Source organism: Ananas comosus, linkage group 21, assembly GCF_001540865.1.
Source record: "Ananas comosus cultivar F153 linkage group 21, ASM154086v1, whole genome shotgun sequence".
NCBI classification, from domain to species: domain Eukaryota; kingdom Viridiplantae; phylum Streptophyta; class Magnoliopsida; order Poales; family Bromeliaceae; genus Ananas; species Ananas comosus.
Genome location: NC_033641.1, coordinates 8,038,497 through 8,058,757, shown reverse-complemented (window position 1 = coordinate 8,058,757; position 20,261 = coordinate 8,038,497). Strand labels below are relative to the sequence as shown.

At 34.9% G+C, this 20,261-nt stretch overlaps 2 protein-coding genes across 3 annotated transcripts in view; one reads left to right on the top strand and one right to left on the bottom strand.

Annotated features, from left to right (window-relative positions):
- Positions 1–2,166, top strand: part of LOC109726647 (argininosuccinate synthase, chloroplastic) — a 10,290-nt gene extending 8,124 nt beyond the window's left edge. For both annotated transcript variants that reach the window (XM_020256386.1, XM_020256387.1), the window contains exons 7-9: positions 283–371; positions 1,085–1,331; positions 1,585–2,166. In XM_020256386.1, coding sequence (XP_020111975.1) covers positions 283–371; positions 1,085–1,331; positions 1,585–1,890 — 642 coding nt within the window. In that variant the 3' untranslated portion in view covers positions 1,891–2,166. The remainder of the gene's footprint in view (positions 1–282; positions 372–1,084; positions 1,332–1,584) is intronic.
- On the bottom strand, positions 3,016–10,443 carry LOC109726524. Its single transcript, XM_020256147.1, has 10 exons — positions 10,303–10,443; positions 9,567–9,839; positions 8,952–9,418; positions 7,348–8,645; positions 6,620–6,908; positions 6,000–6,221; positions 5,603–5,776; positions 5,122–5,316; positions 4,893–5,006; positions 3,016–3,557 (listed from the first exon to the last, which is right to left on the bottom strand). The coding sequence occupies exons 2-10, from the start codon at positions 9,835–9,837 to the stop codon at positions 3,246–3,248; spliced, it is 3,342 nt and encodes a 1,113-aa protein (XP_020111736.1). The 5' UTR covers positions 9,838–9,839; positions 10,303–10,443; the 3' UTR covers positions 3,016–3,245.

Below are 20,261 nucleotides of genomic sequence, written 5' to 3'. Positions count from 1 at the left end.
CCCCCCCCCCCCCCCCCCCCCCCCCCCCGCCCTCTCTTTTTTTTCTGATGATTTCCACTGGATTCATTCTGTTATCTCACAGCTGCTGCTGCTCTTTGTTTCATTTCCTTCTTGTTTTGAGACTTTAATTTGCATGCATACTTTTTCTTTCTACTTGTTGAGGCTCTTTTCCTCCCATTTGGCGAATTCTCTCACCGACGAAACTTGTCGCTTGTATTGTTTGTATATCTAAATATTTACGAATCATAACATATCCATGTAGTATTTTTTGTTTTGTTGAAGGGTGATATTTTGGAGGATCCAGCGAATGAACCAAAGAAGGATATGTTCATGATGACTGTTGATCCCGAAGATGCACCTGATCAACCCGAGTAAGTGGCATGTATATATATATATATATTTTTTTCTTCATTTTCAGTGATAATGAAATCAAGCACATTTCTTCTGCCCCTGCCTTCTGCCCCTGCTGCTGATATTATCTGAATATGCAAAGCAGCTCTAAGTTTCAGTAGTTAGTATGTTGCTTTCAGACGACACTAGTTAAAACCGGTAATTCATGCGTACTTAGTTTAGTTACTGTAGTTAGGATTTAGGAGCAACTAAAGGACTTTTTTAAGTAATTGATTTGAATGGATAGAAACAATCATAGCATGTCTCAACTTAAAGTTGGACTCCAATAGATGTAGTCAAATTTTTATTCTATATTTTGAAGATGCTAAATTTCGCCCACAGTTTTTAAATACTCCAAAATGGTCTCAGTTGATGCTCATTAGACATGATATAGGTATTAGGATGCTTCTGAATTGATCATTCATGCATGTCCTTATTTTTAAATAAGAATACTGCATGGAGATAGACCCATAGACCGACTGCAATTGAATGCATAGAGTTCACTTACCAATCAAACCTGCAACAAGCTTCCGAGATGCATGCTTAGTACCAAATTTGGCCATGCAACCACATATAATTGACTTCGTCTGCAACCTGTGTGCATATTATCTATATATGGACCAGCTTAAAGATGCTGATGGGCCATTGTTTTCTTTCATCTTCATTGAACTAACCATTATTTCTTTCATTGCAGATATATAGAAATCGGAATTATGTCAGGATCACCTATTTCTCTCAATCGAAAAGTGTTATCCCCCGCCTCGCTCCTTACTGAGCTCAATGAGATTGGTGGGAAGCACGGGATTGGGCGTGTGGACATGGTTGAAAACCGGCTCGTTGGCATGAAGTCCCGTGGGGTGTATGAGACTCCCGGTGGAACCATTCTATGGACTGCGGTTCGGGACCTCGAATCCCTGACACTCGACCGCGAGACCATGCAGGTAGGGCCGACAATTCGCTTTCGCAGGTCATTTTTTTGTGTGACAATTGCCTTAGTTGGCGTATTTGAGGTTTTGCCTAAATGATTGTGACTAATCTGATAATCATATCATGTTGTGTAATTTTCGGGCTAGGCAGGTTAATTTTGAGTTTATTTTGGTTTCTCTTGTTACCTTGTCATATCTGAAATTGCCTACTTTATTTCAGGTTTCTCTTGTTACCTTGTCATATCTGAAATTGCCTACTTTATTTCAGGTGAAGGACATGCTTGCCCTGAAATACGCCGAGCTGGTCTATGCGGGCCGGTGGTTCGACCCGCTCCGAGAGTCCATGGACGCGTTCATGGACAAGATCACGGAGACCACGACCGGCACTGTGACTCTTAAGCTCTACAAGGGTTCGATTACTGTGGTTTCGCGAAAGAGCGAGCATAGTTTGTACAGGGAAGACATCTCCTCGTTCGAGAACGGGCAGATTTATGATCAGGCGGACGCTGCCGGCTTCATCAGGCTCTACGGGCTTCCGACCAAAGTTCGAGCAATGCTCAATAAAGGCGTTTGAGTATATCAGTTTCCGGGGTTTCCTGCGAGCTCGTGAAGATTAGTAATTGGGTTTCTTAGTTTGAGAAGGACGAGAGAAATTGCATCATCTGTGCATGAGATTTAATTGACAGTATGACGCGAAATCCGGATGGTTTTTGGTTAGTTATGGATTATGATGCTTCGGCGAAAATTGTGATCTCCTTAGCCATCTTTGCTTTGAGATTGGTGATGCCAAACTAGGGCAATGCCCTATTTTAATAAATTTATTGTTAGGGTGCTCTTCACTTTTCTGTCATCTACCCTAAAAATTGCTGTTGTTATAATCTGCCATTGATCCCTCTTCTTGTTTTCAGCCAGTCTTTTGTGCTAATTTTACCCAATTTGGGTAAAATGTACTGACAGTCCCTATACAAATCCCTCAGTTAAACGAGAGGCACCGTTGAACGCGATCTAGACAAGTTAAAAGTATTTAGAAATTAAATTTTATATTTTCTTGAATGTTGTTCTCTTGTGCATTAAATGGATTAACAAATGAACGGCTAAAAATGAATATACTTTAAAAAGTGATGATAGAATTTTTGTACTCAAGATTAAGAGTGTAGATCTTATTTTAACTAACTTAAAAAAAAAAAATTTAATTAAATTTGGATTTTGAAATATTTTTAAATTTTAATTTTTAGATACTTCACGTGGTTTAAATTATGTTCAACAGTACTGATTGTTAATTTGGAGACTCCATCGTAAATAAAGTAGTGGCAACGAAGCCATGCTATTTGTAATATTCTAGCCCAACTCTTAAAAAGTGTAAGTTCGGACTAGGAATTAAAGTGCAGCGTATATTAAAGTAGAGGAACAAAATGTTTTCAATTTACTTCTAACAGCAACTAAAAAAAAGTCATTTTATGGTAAAAAAGTTTCACATTGCTTCAAGAGTGGGAACTTAAGTGCGATACACACGAAAATTATGGGCAAGCATGCATGCGTGCACATTCACACAATGCTTCAGCAAGTGAGAACTAAAGTGTAACATATGTGAAAGTTAAGAAACAAAATGATTATTCTAAGAACTTCCATTACATCGACGCGCACACACACACACACACGAACAGAGAGAGAGAGAGAAAGAGAGAGAGAGAGAGAGAGATCATACAAAGAAATTTGACTAAAATGTAGAGAATCTTGAAACCAAATAGCTGAATCCCTCTCAAGGATAAGAATACAAGTATCTCCGCACAAAATATACATTATTGCTGTAGCTCACATGAACAAAGATACATTTTATACACATACCAAAATCATATGGAAAATATACATGAGGACAAATTATAGAAATGAAAAAAAGGAAAACATAGCAATAACTGTATAAGGATAGCTCTAATCATCATCTCTCCAAACTTCATGGAGAAGTTGGTACCTAATACAATGTGAACTTGTCCTCCCCTTTGGTTTGGGGCTCGGGGTCGAGGACTTATCGGCTATCAAGTTTAAGGGCGAGTCCAGCTCTTCGAGTTCGTCGTCGCTGGTGTAGGATTTGCGTACCACGGACGATCCAATTCTCCTAAGCTGCGGTCTTCGAACATCGCCGATAACGCTCTCGACTGAAGCAACGGAGGGCGGAGAATAAATGATGGGAGATGCGGTGCATGGAATGTTTCTTATTCCTTCTTCCCCGCTGTGCCAGTGGTCCTAGTTGATAGTAGGAAATCAGGAATAGGAGTTTTAGATGCCGCTGAGTGAAGGATGGAAATTAAAAGAAATTGGTGGTGTTTGCAGGAAAAACAGATACTAAGAAATACGTTACGAACTCAGAATAGCTCATTGCATTCGGCTACCAGGGCATTAGTAATTGGTGGGCATTTAAAGAGATTTTATGACAGCATAGTAGTACATGATGCCACGGTCTTGCCCTTGTTTGTAAGGTTGGGAGTTTATGTGATGTTTAAGTTTTCTTCGTTAAACATATTCCTAGACCCGTTTTCTATTAGATTGATCTTTTAGATAATATCATATTAGAACCAATCCTAAGCTCCTGTTGTTTCATGATGTCGTGAGTTTGATCCCCACCTTCAACATCCATTTAATGAATTAATTTAATGGCGCTAATTAATTTCATGTGCCTTTCATATCTATTATGCACGTTAGTTGGGGTAACGTTCTTAAAAGTCCAACTTGAGTGCTTTCAAAAGAACATAAATAGTGTTTACTATCAAAGTTTTAACCCTTTGATTCATAATAAAGCCGCCACCGCCAAATGGTAAACACTAGGCATCCAAAGGTTAAAAAGTCGGGAGAAAGCACTATTCATGTGCTTTGGAAAGTATCTAGCCCCAGTACATTCCAATCACTTGGAATTCTTCACCTATTTGGACTTCTGTATTTATTTGCATTATATTTTTATCATTATCCGTAGGTCAATGATAGAATAGCTGGCATTGTAAGTTCCTAATCACTTTGGGGTTCCATTCAAATTCTTTTCATCTTTATCTTCAGTAACTTCTGTTCCACAATTTTTGGAATATTAGTGATTCATATGTTCAATATTTACATTTTTTTTTTTAACTTACATGAATGAGACTTAATTAATTTGAGTCCTCTGCCAAGGACGTTCGATCACATTGTGATTCAAAGTCCTTTTGAAAGAGGCATTAGTATAACTTTAATGTAGATCAAATATCACTCCATACCTTTATTCACAAAGCAAAGCTTTTGGTTTTTTGGTCATAATTCATTTTGCAGGACCAAACGATTTGACCAAGTTTTGATCAACCAAAAGTAGCAGCCTCTGAGTCTGTCGATCATACCGTGGTTCAGCATATTCCTTTGTTGAATTTGATAGACTACAAATGATCAATATCTTTTGTTGAATTTGAATGACTACAAATGATCAATACCGTGGCTTAGCATATTCCTTTGCGTCTGCCTAAATCTGTTTCTTTTTAAGTTCATAGATATTCGTAGTTTCATAGAGTTAAAAAAAGGTATATAATTGAAGGAAACATGCACGAAATTCAAAGAACAAACCTCAGATTCCAAGGCTTCAAACACATTGAGGGGCACTGGATCAGGGCAAAACTCATCTGGCTGAAAGTTTTCCAGGATCTGTTTGATAATCGATGAACTAAAAGTTGGGCATACCTGAAAAGTAAATTCATATAAATTAGACAAAGAAAATGAAAGAAATATTTCAATGAAAAACTACAATAAGTATCTCACATTGTTCTAAATGAGATTCTAATTACATAAAACAAACCTCCTTCCTGATAGACTTCTCCAAAAGCATGTCCTTTGGGAGCATTAGAAGATCACTCAATGCATTCAAAAGGTTGAATGATTTGAAAGAAGCATCAGCATCAACCCTATCATCGTCTTGTCGATTCTCATCTTGAGGCGAGTCATCCGCATCCATTCCGAACAGGTCAGTCAACCATCTAGACCAATTACCAACCTAGAACCAAAAAGGGTAAACAGAAAACTAAATTTGGCTTTCTTTTTGGGTAATATCAGGAAATTTTTTTAAAAATATAGGAACAGTGATCTCTAATTTTTGCTTTTACACTGACGACAAAAAAGGATTTGGATGAAAAAATTATGTCAAAATAAAATGTTGACGTTGGAAGTAGATTGCATAATGAAGTTGACATTTGCTGGTGTTAACATGCTCTCTATTATCACAAAGGGCGCATCAATCTGTAATTTCTGTAGATATAGAGCAATAATATGCTATCACTAACAGCATTTTTCAGTTGAGCACCAGCACCGAAACTTGATTTTCCAGATGGGATAGGGAGAACATGGGGATTGCTAATCGGGTCAGACATTGGGTCGGTGGGGATATCATCATCCGATTCACGTAAAATAGCATTGAACATGGCCACATCAAGTCTTGCTACACACTGTTCCATGACCTGTTAAAGAAAAAAAAAAACATCATTCAAATTTCTTAGTGGTGGCATCTATGTGATGGAAATAATTTCCTACGTATTCCTTTTTTAGTGCCATAGAGGATAGTTTTTTGCGTAAAGAGTCAATGGGGAAATAAGTATGCATTGGTTCTGTTAAAGAAAATTCAGATATTAATACGAAGAAAATACCACCGAATAATTGGAGAAGCAAAATATCTGTACTAACCAATCTACAAAGCATAGGCAAGCACCCACACTCGTGACCTCCTGCTCTTAAAGGGCAAAGCCTTTCGGAGGCATCCTTAAAAGCTTGCTTCCAAATTTCTATTGATAAAATTGCCTGCTGTAGATCGTCCACAAATGGTCCCCGTCCATTGACTTTCCTCACGTGTGAAACTATCTTTGATTCATTACCCTCACGAGTCAACTGCATATGCGGTGCCAGAGTCTACAAAGAGAAGAAAACAAGAAAATAGATCTGCATTACCGGTCGACGACAAAGAGAAACATAGGGGTGTTCTAGGCTCCCAGAGTTTCTACAAAAGCATTTTCAGTAGAACTATTCAAAGAAGCACAAGCAGCTCTTTTGCCAGTCTCCTCTATAGCTTCTTGCTCTTCCAAAAGCAACAGCGTCAAACTGGAGCTTTCGATTTTGGGGGCTAAAAGCACATTTTATCTTCTTACAACAGCAAAAGCTTTGCACTTTTTGTTAGCCAACTACCTGGTTTCTGGAATCTTTTGCATTCTGTTGCAGAGAAGCTGTTCTAAAAGCCAGCTCAATTCTGCAAATATTGCTACTTTAGAAGCCTGTAATTCAGCAATATAATAACAGTAAGAAGACCTGACCTGCCACCACACAGACTCGACAAGTCGAGAGAATATCCAGATTTCGATCTTTTCTAATGCAGCTATGAATGTGTTGGGATCTTCCCAATCAGCGAAATCTTCAGCGAAGTGCTTTGCTTTCTTGCGAGTGCCAGATTCCCATTTTAGCGGAGATGATTTTTTCATATGTGATGCTACATACCCATTTTCCGCAGAGTCAGTGCCATTACTTTGGCCTACCTCCGACTCTTTAGTTATTTGAGAGACGATTGCTCTTAGCACTACTGAATTTGATAACCAGTAGGTCAACCTGTTTAAAAAGATTCCTCATAAAAAACATACCCTGGTACTTTCAAATTTTACAACTCTGAGTTGGGAAGTTGATAGAACATGAAAAATGTTCCAGCAAAGATTGTCATAAATTACATGGTTACAAATAGTTGGATGTTTTCGCTGATTTATTTACGGTGTAAAAATCATATGCATATACACCCTATTAAATCTGTATTTCCATACACAATGAAGTGTAGCTTCTTAATGTTTAAATACACTTATCTTGAGTTGGCAGTTACCCCCTTAAGGGGACGAACTCAGTTTTCTAGTATAAAACTTATTTGTAATTAAAATTTTGAAGGGCATTCAAGAATATTAAGATTTTGCATGGCTATATATGTAAATTGATAAGATTGCAGGGGGTTATATTTGTCGCAAGCTATGGGGATCTATCATAGTTAAGATAATGTACATGCCTTGGAACGTCATTTCCACATGCTTTTGCAACCAAAACTAGCCCAGAGGCAGCACTTCTTGCTGCATTTCCCCTCCTTTCTCTCGACCAATGTTTCAACGCATGAATATATAGCCTCGAAAGCCGCCGAGCCGGCGTATGGACCTTGTGTGCTGAGCTACCGTGCTCTGGAATTACAGAATAAAGCCCTATCTCAATAGCAGCAGATTCTCTCAACTCTGATTCAAGCAATTCTACCCTAAGTTCCATTTCTCGTACTTCACTGTTTGAAACGCCATTCCTAACAATTCTACGAACAGGTTCTGCCTTATCTGGACTTGAGTTTGCCTTTTCCTGGTCATCCGTTTCACTATTTTGTTCATCATTTTGGGCATCGATTTCCTTCACGTCTTCCCTGTACTGATAACTCAGTGCATATGTGCCAATTCCCTTCAAGTTTGACGGTGACCTCATCGAGTATCTAAGACTCCTTGCTCTATCAGTTGTCAATGTGCTAGGAACCCTTCCACCAAGAAAACTCCGGTTAGATGCAGCTAAATCATAAGAAAATGTTCTTTTATGAGTATCCTGTGGAAAATTTAGCTGCTGAGTTTCTGGACTTTGCTCTAGAGTTACACCCCATGCAACAGAGCTATTATCGGGACTACCGATTATTTGTTGAACTTCAATAGAATGTTCTTCAACTGCGTCAGCCGACCCATTTAACATTTGTTTCTCTTCAATATTTGTCTCTGTATCTCCATTATCTGCATAACTACCATTTGCCATATTTTCCGACACATTTCTGCTCTCTTGGTCTTTGCCGTCTTTATCATTACCGTCTTCAATTTTTGTGCTAGCAACGTCTGACAGTTCCATTTGAGTATCATCATCTATGTCAGAGATTCCACCAATATCCTTCTTATCTATTGTTTCCTCTATGTCATTTTCTTTACTGCTGTAATCTACTTTTGTCTTATGGATTTCTCTAATCAAATCATCCGTCTCAATAATCTCCTTGTTTTTGCTACTAAATCCATTTTCCTCCTCTAAATTCACAGAAGTTTCTAATGGTGAAGCCGAATCAATCTCCTTAGTTCCGCCAGAATGACAAGCATCACTATCCAAATTCTCTGTATTGGTGCATGCATCGTCCGATGGCAATTCGGTTCCATGCCCGTCTTGATCCGTGACAGCTCCATAGAGATCCAAAGATGTGGTTGGCGATTCAAATTCCTCTTTTGTCGGCACAGATTCCAAAATTACGGCCGTTTCTTCATTTCTAACCTCCAAATTCTCACTTGTTGCCACCGATGTACTCTACAAAATCAATTGGAGAGAAAATAAGGAGGGTCTCCTTAAAAAAGCAAAAAGAAAAAGTATGCAGCAAATCCCCCTTTAACTATTACAATATTTCATTTTGAACTACAACATTTCGTTGCCGTGCCTCCTATAGTAACTGTTCCAGAGGAAAGTGCCACTTGCTTACAGGGCAATCGCGAAAATGAAGCCCTTTTTAATATTTCACGGCGGCAAAAGTGAAATGATAATATTTAAAGGAGGGTTTCCAATTTGAGCCAAAGAAGAACCAACGTCATTCTTGAAATGCTAATCAGTAGAATTTACCTTGTGATGTTCCTGTTCTTCGTTGCGAGTCTGAACAGGCAGCTCCGCTTTCAAATCTGAGGCAGAATTTGAGTTCCCATGCGATGAGTCCAAAGACTCGTCGTCGTCCGTAAAAGCCTCGATCTCCAATTCCTCTTCCTCCTCCGCGTACTCCTCGTTCATCAGAGCCGAGACGGAGTCTTTCCCATCCTTATCCAACGAGGCCTCCTTCGACAGGCTCTCCTTCGACGACGTGCTTGACCCCCCGTCCTGGTCAAACGGCTGGATCTTCACGTAGATCATCGGCTGCACCGTGTTCCTGAAACTCCTCTTGCAGCTAACCGGCGCACTGACACTCACTGCTTCCTTGAGAACCCCGTGCTCCGCCAAGTCTATAACCGCACCTCCCAAATGCTGGCCCCTCACAGTCTTATCCCTTCGAGGCTCGTATAAGTTCAATTCGAGCAAGCTCTTCTGAAATGCTGTACCTGTCGAGTATAAGTGATTAAAGCACCTTCTCAAACACGGCTTCGGATCTTTCGAACACTCCTAATCTGATTTGCTTCAATCAAAATCTACCTAGTAGCATAATTGCGAGAAAAATTGGGTTTTTTTCGGTAGTACCGACGCCATTACCTTTGGCGGAGTTGTCCTTCAACAAATTGACTTGGACTTTGAAGGACTCATTGAATTCGATCTTCCCCTCGCTAGGAGTCGATCCGAGAGAGGGCACGGCCGGATTCGTCGACCCGGAGCTGCGGTTGCCGTTCTCCCATTGGAGAACTGCGGATTTTAGGGTTTTCAGCGATTGCGACGGCGGCCACGGCCGGATTTCGTGAATGTGGACGGAGTAATCCACGCGGATCGCCGCGCCTCTCTTGGCCTTGGATCTGAGGCCCAGCACCATTGCTGAAACAATTTTTTGTTTGATTTTGATGATGAACTTGAATCAGGGTTTTTTCTCAGTAATGTGTGTACAATAATCAGTAAAAACACATAATTGATTAGCTGCTAAGAATTTGTTTACACAGTTAGGGCAAGTTCACGAGAGCTAAAAATTGAAATGGAGAAGATTAAATAAGAAATACGAACCACAAAATTAAAACATGAGTGTATACAACGCACCGAACTCGATTAATTGCATCTAAATACCTCAAAAAATGAGGAAAAATTGGAGGACAAAGCAATTTGAGCTGAATCAAGAACACCTCAGAAAAAATGCACCAAAATGCGAGATAAAAAATCGATTCAAAACGCAATGTGGATCGAGAGAAACACCACACAACAAAAACTTAACCAAATCAAATCCAGCAAAATTTATAAAAAAAATTACACAAAATTTTACGAAGATCCAAAGAGATCTGAATCGCACCATGCAGTGTAGATTCGCGCTATTTTCTTGTTGAAGAATTGTCGGTGAAAAAGAGAGAGAGAGAGAGAGAGAGAGAAAGAGGAGAGGGAGTATAAGAACGAGTTGATAGAAGCAAATTTTTTTGGCTAATTAATTAATTAATTAATTAGTTTGCTGTTTACATAAAAGTACTAAAGAAATTATTTTTTACATATCTCCCCAAAAAAGTTTTTTTTTTAAATTAAAAAAAAAAGTTGGGAATGGAGACACAGATTTTTTTTTTTTTTTTTGCATCAGCTTTCTCTGTTGGATGCATTAAGCAGAGGCTTTTTCCATGGACCTAGTCCATCACGTCATCTGTGGTCCGCCAAAATAAACCCTTACCTATTCTCAAATTGTCAAATATATATTTTTTTATATTTTATGCGTCTGGTCCTTTCATAGAGTATTTTATTTTATAATTTATCTAAAATAAATTTAAAATTATAGAAACGGTTCTATGCTATCAGCATGAATGCCATGCTTGACAGCAGAAGGTAAATAAAATATTTTACACAAACACAATAAATAGTTTAACTTTATTCCTCTAAATATTATATATTATTATAGATTTTTTTTTAGTTATAAATGGGTGTAGCATTACTCAGTTTTGTATGTCTTTATATCTAAACATATTTTTCTCTCCACTGTTATATTTCACAAAAAAATAGTGAAAATTTTTTGTTACAACAAAAAAATCAAACGCTACATGTATCACACTCGAACAGTATAAATTTTGCTACACTATTGTTATCCAAAATCTATTATTTTCGATCCGAAAATTACAGTATTTGTTTTAAACTTAAGTGAAAATATAAAATAACTAGTCTTAAAATTTATGACCTCAGATACTAATTATTAATCTCTATAAATCGCAAAATTTACATTATCAAACTAGATGTACCCATACTATTTTCTCTTTTCTTAAATAATATTATTTACAATATCTCATCAAATTGTACTGTACCCGGTGCAACCGGAGCATGAAAAAATATATATAGAGACAAGTGCTTTAAGAGGTTCATGGATGACGTGGTGGACCAGGTCCACTAATAATTTCTCGTCGGTGCGCGTCAAAGTACGCTCGCGCGCGGGGTACACTTGTTATAGGTAAGAAATGGCGCGACTCCCTGGAGAATACGAACCGTTGGATCGTGATCGGACGGTGGGGAAGCACCCGACTCGGCGCCAGGAGAGTGCCGTTGGTGTCCGGCGAAACGTCAACCGTCCACGTCTTCTAGAAGTACTTTTTTTTGAACTTTTTTTTTAGCTTTTTTTTTAAAAAAAAAACCATAATCCTTAAAAAAAAAGCAAAAAAAAAAAAAAAAAAAAAAAAAAAAAACCATCCTTAGATGCTTTATTTGGTGTATAGATCAAAGTTTTACGGATCAGATCGAACCGCGACACGAAAATATTATTGAGTCAATGGTTATTTATTCCTTATTATTATGTAAAATTTTTAAATTTATTCTGAAACTATCAAAATACTCTTCTAATATTTAATTTTATTAATCAATGTTAGAGAAAATTGGGATATTTGAAGGAATTATTTAAACTCAACAAAAGTTTTTTGATCCTTCAGAAATAAATAAACTAGTTTTAAAGTTTCGAAGAGCATATTACATATAAAAATATGCATATGTTATCATTCTAGTATCATACTTAATTACAAAATATTAATTTTTAGTTCAAATTAAATAGATATAAGTTTTCAGGTTTTACTTTTTAGAAGACTAATTTGCGCTAATAGAAAATAAAATTAACTAAGTTGATTTTAATAAATTGGATTTTAATAAGACTTAGTAAAAAAAAATAAAAATTCTAACATGTCTGATTAAAATCAGCTGGTTCATCGATTCGATTGAACTGACTTATTCTGCCTGGTTTTAAATCATTGGTCTTGATTACTCATGCAAAAAAAAAAAAATGCACCAATTTATTTTTAACAAAAAATGATACCAATGTCAAATTTATATTTTATCACCACCATAAATTGATTCAAAATTTAAAAATAATTATTAAATTTAGATTCAAAAACATTAAAAACTCAAGTTGTTGGATGATGCATGTTATATAGCTAATGCAGTATGTAAAAAATGTATCATATATGTTTTCTAATTTTTGATCTATTACTTAAGTTGCAGCTAAGATAAATATATTTTTAGATACAAAATCTACATTATATATCTGCTAATTTTAGTAAATTTTTGTGTAATAATTTAAAAAAACAATTTCAAATGTTTGGGGTTACATGAGAAAGGTGAGAAATGTGTTGTAGGAGAGACTCCAAATATATATTACAAACATTTCAAAAAAGAGAAAGGAAATTATGTAAAAATCAAATAATTTAAATGTTTTTAAATTTATCTTATTCTTAAAAGTTAAATGATTGTCGCGAACTATAATTAATGACTAATCCAATCTAATTTTTTATAATTTATATAAAAGTACTGTCCAATGTACTATATTACTCCATCTGGCATAATATGGTACATTATTATAAATTTTAATTATGGCACTACGCGCTATTTAAAATACCACCCTGTGGTTTCGTACATTTCCACTTTAGTACTCTGTGATTTAAAGTGTATCACTTTCATACACTGTGATTTTTTTTTTCTCTTTTTGTTATCCCCTCCACTAAGTTTTTTCATTAAATCAGTGAAAAAGTTAAAACTAAAGGTGGGGTATCTGAAGTTTTTTGTATATGATTTAACGAAAAGTTAACGGAGGGGTTGACGAAAAGAGAAAAATGAAACTATAGGGTACTAAATTAATACACTTTAAACCACATGGTACTAAAATAAGAATTAAAGTGCAGAATCACATGGGTGGTATTTAAAGTTTATCATATTTAATGATTATAATGAAATAGGTAAAAGGATAAATTGCAAATTTTATCCCCAAACTATGATGCTGGTGACACTTTAGTCCTTAAACTTTAATTTATTATAATTTTATGTTCGAATTTTCAGAATTATTACGATCAAGTGCTATACTGCTATATCTAGTTTCATTGTTTAAAATATTGATATATTTTTAATGTAGAAGTGATGCAGCAACTTTATGTGCCAATATTAAAATTATAATTCACTTTTCATCAGCGATACGCAATATTCGATCGACTAAATTATGTTATGGAACTTAATTTTAGTAATTCTAAAAATTCAAACTAAAAATAATAATAAATTAAAATTTAAGGGCTAAAATATTATCGGTTTTATAATTTGAGAATTGAAAATGTAATTTAGCCCCATAAAATTTAGGGCCAAATATACACTTGTTAAAAAAAAAAAAAAAAAAATGAAGGGGTGGGGACTGGGGAGAATGATGACGACCATCCAAAAAGTGGGCCCGGTGGTGTGGATGGTGACGTGGCCGGGCCCACAAGGACTGTAAACGGCCCAACAGCGGCCACCACCTTTTCTGCTCATACGTCGTTTTCTGCGGCCACTGTTTTTGTTATCGTGCTGCCAAATCTATGACAAAATATAGGAAGGGGGGCAGTCCGCAACGTGAGACAATTTAATCTGCCGTTTTTCATTATAACTGCACGGATCTTAAAGCTGCACTAGGGATTGTTTTTACTATTTTTTTTTATTCTTTCCTACCTAACCTAACTATATTGTATCATAATAATGTAAGAAAAAATTAATTTTGATTTGAAAAAATAAAAATAAAAATTTGTGCCTGTTTTTTATGGCAAGCACGAGGCTTTTTTGTCTATTTGTTTGTTGGTAACTAATTTTTAGGTTAAAAATAATTTTTTCTGTCAAACTAAAGTTTATATGAATATTATTAGGGCAATTGCTTATATATTCCTGAAAAGTTCACGACTTTTTTGTTTACCCCTCTTAAAAGGCTAATATTGAAAATACTCTTTTTACATTCCAAATTATTTTCAATATACTCCTAGAGTTAAATTCTGTTAGCAATAAGTGTTATTTCTATAAAATTATTATTTTGTTCTTTCAAATATATCATTCTACCATTACCAATTTTTCGAGTAGAGCTAGAATACTTGTAAAAGTATCATCCAAGTGATACTTGTGTGTTTTTAGCCCTTGGATGGAGAGATGTGAAGTTAAGATGATGATGATAGGTGGTGGCAGGTGGTGGTAGGTGGAATAGTGTTTGATCCAAAGGCTATTAGTAATCAAAAAGTAGATCCAATGGCTAAAAACACACAAGTATCACTTGGGTGATACTTGTAAAAGTATTCTAGCCCTACTCCAATTTTTCTTATTTGCCTTTAAATTAGGGGTACAAAAAATATTTTAATTTTTGGTCATTTCAAATATATCCTTTTACCATCACCCATATTTCTTATTTGCTTTTAAGTTAAGGGCAAAAGAGGTATTTTAATTTTTTTTAAACTCTGGTAGATATCTAACTCACGTTTAACTCAAGTTAATTTAACGGATGGTAACTGTAAGGATATTTTGAAATAACGGAGGAACATATGAGGGGTATATGGCAAAGGGCTTGATGGTTGGTATCCGAGACCCAAGTTCGAATCCTAGTTAATTCACATTTCTAGCTAAGTTTATTTCTAAATGAAATAAACGAAGCGGGTAGCGTGTTACCTATCTCTCTCTCTCTCAAAAAAAAAAAAAAAAAAAAAAAAAAAAAAAAAAAAAAACATAGGAGGGGTATATTGGAAAGAAAAAAAAGTACGGATAAGTAAGGTATTTTTAAAATTTTGAGGGGTATATAGATAATTATCTCAAAATTATTTTACCACTACTGTTTATTTGATAGAGAGACAATGATCTTTGGAACTGTTGTTAGTTACTTTTTATATTTGTAGCACATTAGAGGCTTGGTAACAAAATGCATAAGTTAATTTGTTATTATTTTTGTCAGTTTCTCTTTCATAATTGATTTTCTTGTCACCCAGAGGGAAAGCAATTATGATGTTTTGGAAAAGTGGTACCACAGACAAATTTGATTAATTAATAGCGAATCAAAATTTAAAAGTAAAGGTTTTACGGCCGAAAACAACTTCACCTTCTCGATTTACTTCCGATGAAACAATCATGTTTTTAGTTTTATTATCTTTTTTACCCAAATTGGAGGGTTAATATATAACGATTTCGTCGGCCATTTACTTGGATCAAAATTTGAAAGTAAAGGTTTTATAGCTGAAAACAACTTCACCTTCTCGATCTACTTCTGATGAAACAATCATGTTTTTGGTTTTATTACCTTTTTTACCCAAATTGGGGGGTTAATATGTAACGATTTCGTCGGCCATTTACTTGGATCAAAATTTGAAAGTAAAGGTTTTACGGCTGAAAACAACTTCACCTTCTCGATCTACTTCCGATGAAACAATCATGTTTTTGGTTTTATTACCTTTTTTACCCAAATTGGGGAGTTAATATGTAACGATTTCGTCGGCCATTTACTTGGATCTTATGTTTTCAAAAAATAATATGAAAATGACAAAGGCTTTTTGTACTGGTAAAAGCACAAAGCCTTTTGGTTAATTAATGAAAGAGTTTTCTGAACATACTTATAATTCATTCAAAGCATGTCTCAGCACTTAACACAAATCATAATTTGCAAAAATTGAACTTGTAACATATTCTAGATTACAGCACACAGAAATTGAACTTGTGACCTATTCTAATATAATTTGTTGGATCGTTAACGTCTATCACAATTCAAAAGCTCGAATTGATAGAAAAGCAATCAACTAATTCACTTAAAGCGTACAAAAACAGTGTCCATATATAGACCTCAGTGTGACTTGTCCTAAACTTCAATTTATTAAATTTTCTTGCTCAAACTTACTTTATAAATTGTTACTATTAAGTCTCACAATCTAATTTCGTTGATTAAAAATTGGTGTTCCATTGATTCGAAAGTGATATAATAGTGTTATAATTGATGACACAACAGTAATTAAAATTGCTACATCACTTTCACATTAGTAATTATATGCCGAATTAAGTCAATTTAGTTGTAGAATTTAATTGTAATAATTTATGAAGTTTACTAAATATAAATATTAAAAATACTATTTCTGACGGCTTAAGTTTTTAGAGAACAACAGTGAGCAAAAAATTATAAAAAACTAAAATTTAAGGATCAAGAGTATAATCTAGCATAAAATAAAATAATTGCTAGCTAGAAAAAGGGAGATTCTTCATTATTTCCTCATGCCCACCACCATGATGATGTTATACTAATTGGTAATAATTATAAAAAGAAAAGCAAAGAAATTATGAAGAGTAGCTCCCACCATAGCCATTAAATATTTTATTTGATCAATGGAGGAATATTATACTAATGAAAAGGCCATGTGAAATATATGGGCATTGATTTAAAAAAGTAATAAGGTGAGATGTGAGAACAACAAGTAGAGGTTGTTGAAGTGTTTCTATCATGTGGGTTGTGGTCTCACCTCATGTATGTATTTGTCTCTCCTACTTGGATGAGGAAAAATTCTACATGGGTTTTCTTATTTTATTCTTGAGCTAATTAAGCAACCATGGAATCATTGATTAATTTCAAATTTTCAATGTGTTGGTTTTGAATTGTAAAGAAAGATAAGATGTAGTGAGAGGAGTTGATAGGAATTTTGGCTCATGATCATGACTTTTAGGAAAAGTAAAAGCTCCTTCTAGTTACGAATTGCAATATTTACGGAACTGAATTCGCAGTATATCAACTGCGTTACCCTATTAACCTAGTTATTACTATTTAACTTTAAAAAGTTAAAATTGAAAAAAAAAATGCTTTGTTCAAATCAATTTTCATCTTTGTTAAATAGGGCAAGATTTTGTGTCGTAGGGATCGGGATCCGGTGGAGGTGGAGATGCTATTCCATGTCTTGCAAAATTTTTGATCCCCGCAAAATAATATATTGATATGATTACGTAGTTTTTAATAGGATTAATTGTATGTAGCTTCTTGTAAACATATTGAATAGCACATATATTTCTATAAAGTTCAACTCTTTATATTTATTCTTATAAAAATTCTAACGTTTTCAAATATATCCAGCTATTAGGATCCTCAGAAAAATATAGTTAACTACACATAAAATACTTAATCTTGATTAGTGAATGAGATAAATTAACCTTTTTACCCCTTTATATTATTTGTGATAGCAGAAAGAAAGAAAATGACGGTTAAAGATTTTTAGAAGGATACTTCTGTATAATTCAAACAATAGGGATTTTTGGAGGGACATATTAATTTGTAAAGACAAAAATATGATTTCACTTATTTTCGATTAAAAAATAAGCAACACTCTATCGGCAATAAACCAAAGGGGCAAATATGAATATCACTGAACTTTTGAAGAGATAAATATGAAAAGTTAAACTTTATAGGGATATATTTGTTTTTTGATATGCTTATAGGAAGTTGTTTGAAATTAACCCTTTTTAATATATTTATAGATACAGAATACTAAATTGAATGCTTTTAATATATTTTTACTTTACTCAACTACTTTAAATATATTTTTTACTTTACTCAACTACTTTAAATATATTTTTATTTTTTTATTAAGTACATTACTTGAATAATACTGATTACTATACATTTTTAGTAATTTGATATGCCGTAATTTAAACTGAATTAGATTAACATTTAATAAAATTTATTTAAATTCTAAATAAAAATTAATTCAATACATTTTTCAAAATTTACAAGATTTTCGCGGGAACGAGGACAAAGACAGCGGTTACTATCTCGTATTGGCGGGGACAAGACGGGGGTGAAAATTCTAAAACCCAACAGGGACGGAAAAGAAAGAAGGGCCCATATTCTCAAACCCATTAGTTGCCATGATGTGCTATGGTATCTTCTTATGAAAGCATATAACTTTAGCTTCTACGGGGAGGGGGTCGCCGTCTGACGATCTGAAGTCTCAGATACTTGTGGTGGTTTTGTGGTGGACGATTTGATGCGAAAAAAATAATGTTATTTTTCGAAACCTATCCATGAATGCTATCTCTACGGCTCATCGTATTAGAGTACTGGCGAAGGAGTGGACTGATTTTTGTAAAGTTGGGTGAGGCCGTTTCTTTGTTAGACTCTGTGCTATTTTTAGTACTTTTTAGATCTTTTTTTAGTTCCTCTTTCTTTTGTTTTATCGCTTTCTTAGACCCTAGCTGTCTCATCCTATGTAGCTAAATTTATTTATCTAATGAATGAAACAGATAGCATGCTACTTTTTTTCTCAAAAAAAAAAAAAAAAACATTAGCCTCTATGAGTGCATGATCATAGGGCTCAACATATCTCTTTTATTTATTGTTGTAGGAATGTAGGGTAAATAGTTAGACCCAATTCGGCTCGAGCATAACGAATATTAGGATTCTTTCAGAATTGTGACGTCCTAGAACTACTTTATTCCTAACATGCTTAATTTTTTTAATCTTTTGGGTCTAATCATTGCCCAACATGCTATAGTCGGATTAAAACTTGAGAGTGAGCGGCGTTTTATCCACTATATGACTTTATCTTAACTGAGACTTATCTCACATATTTTCGAATAGTGATTGGCTCTGATACCAGCTATGATGTCGCACTGCCCATGGTGTTATCCATCCTAGAATTACTTGCCCTAATACGCTTAACTCTTTTAACTTTTTGGATCTAACTACTGCCTAACATACTATAGCCGAGTTATGAAGTTTAATCATATTATATTTTAAATATAGGATTGTTCTAAATCCTACAGGTGTCACAAAAATAGCCAAGAATAAAAGTAAAACTGAGTTTGGTTTATAATACTGCCATATTTAGTAATAACTGAACTATATTTGGTTAATTTAGGTGATATATAGGTTGGCTATAATTGTGTAGTATATGGTTAATTTAGGGTGACATTAGTCAGTTAGAGTTGAGTGGTCCCCCTAGGGTTGAGTGGTCCCCACTGTGTTATAGTATTTAATCCAATGGTTAGAAATGATGAAAAGAGTTGATCCAAAAGCTAAAAAACTGGTAGCAACAATAGAATTTTGCTACTAATAGTAGCCCAATCCAACTCTCTCTCTCTCTCTCTCTCTCTCTCTCTCTCTCTCTCTCTCTATATATATATATATATATATATTCGAGCTTTTCGAGCCTAATTCGAACGAGCCGAGTAATACTCAAGCTCAGCTTGAAATGAATTTCAAGTTTTTTTTTTTGTTCAAGCTCAACTCATTTAATTTTGAGTCGAGCTCGAGTGAGCCAAATATCAAGTCGAACGCGAGTCGAACGCGAGCCGGCTCGCTCATTTGCCAGCCCTAAACTGAGCACAACCAAATGAGAAAAATATATTCGCTGGCACGTCCAATTACATTTAAAAAAAAACACAATAATACCAAACAAGGCCATGTACTCTTGTTTTCATTTTTGATGCCTAGATGTTCATTTGACATTTATTTACTGCTATAGAAAAACCTTTTCATTATTTAGCGTATTTATATTCCACTATCTTGTGATTTCATTTGCTGCGTTTAATCAACCTATTTAACTAAAAAATGATGCAATAATGATACGATATATATATAACACGAATAAAAATTAAGTTATTGTTTGAGCATTTTCAGGAACCTGTTATAGAACATTAAGGTCACTTTTAAATTGCCATGATATAACATGAACAAAAATTAAGTTTAATGTTTGAGCATTTTCAGGATCCTGATATAGATATCAAGGTAATTTTTAAATTAACACGATTGTCAAATACAAACACAAATTGAGGAATGTGGACATGGGCTTGTGGAAATGTGCTTTTTCTACTCGGCCCAAATTAGTTAACAGCCCATGGAGCCTGCTCTGCATTTCCAAACACCCCCTGAATGTTTTGAAATTTGAAGTGGAGAGTGTTATTGTCAATACTGTGAAAAGTGGATGTAGATCTTACACACGCTTAGGGAATGTTTGTTTCACCGAAACTGGACTTTGGGTTGAAGTGAAATTCGGTGAAAAC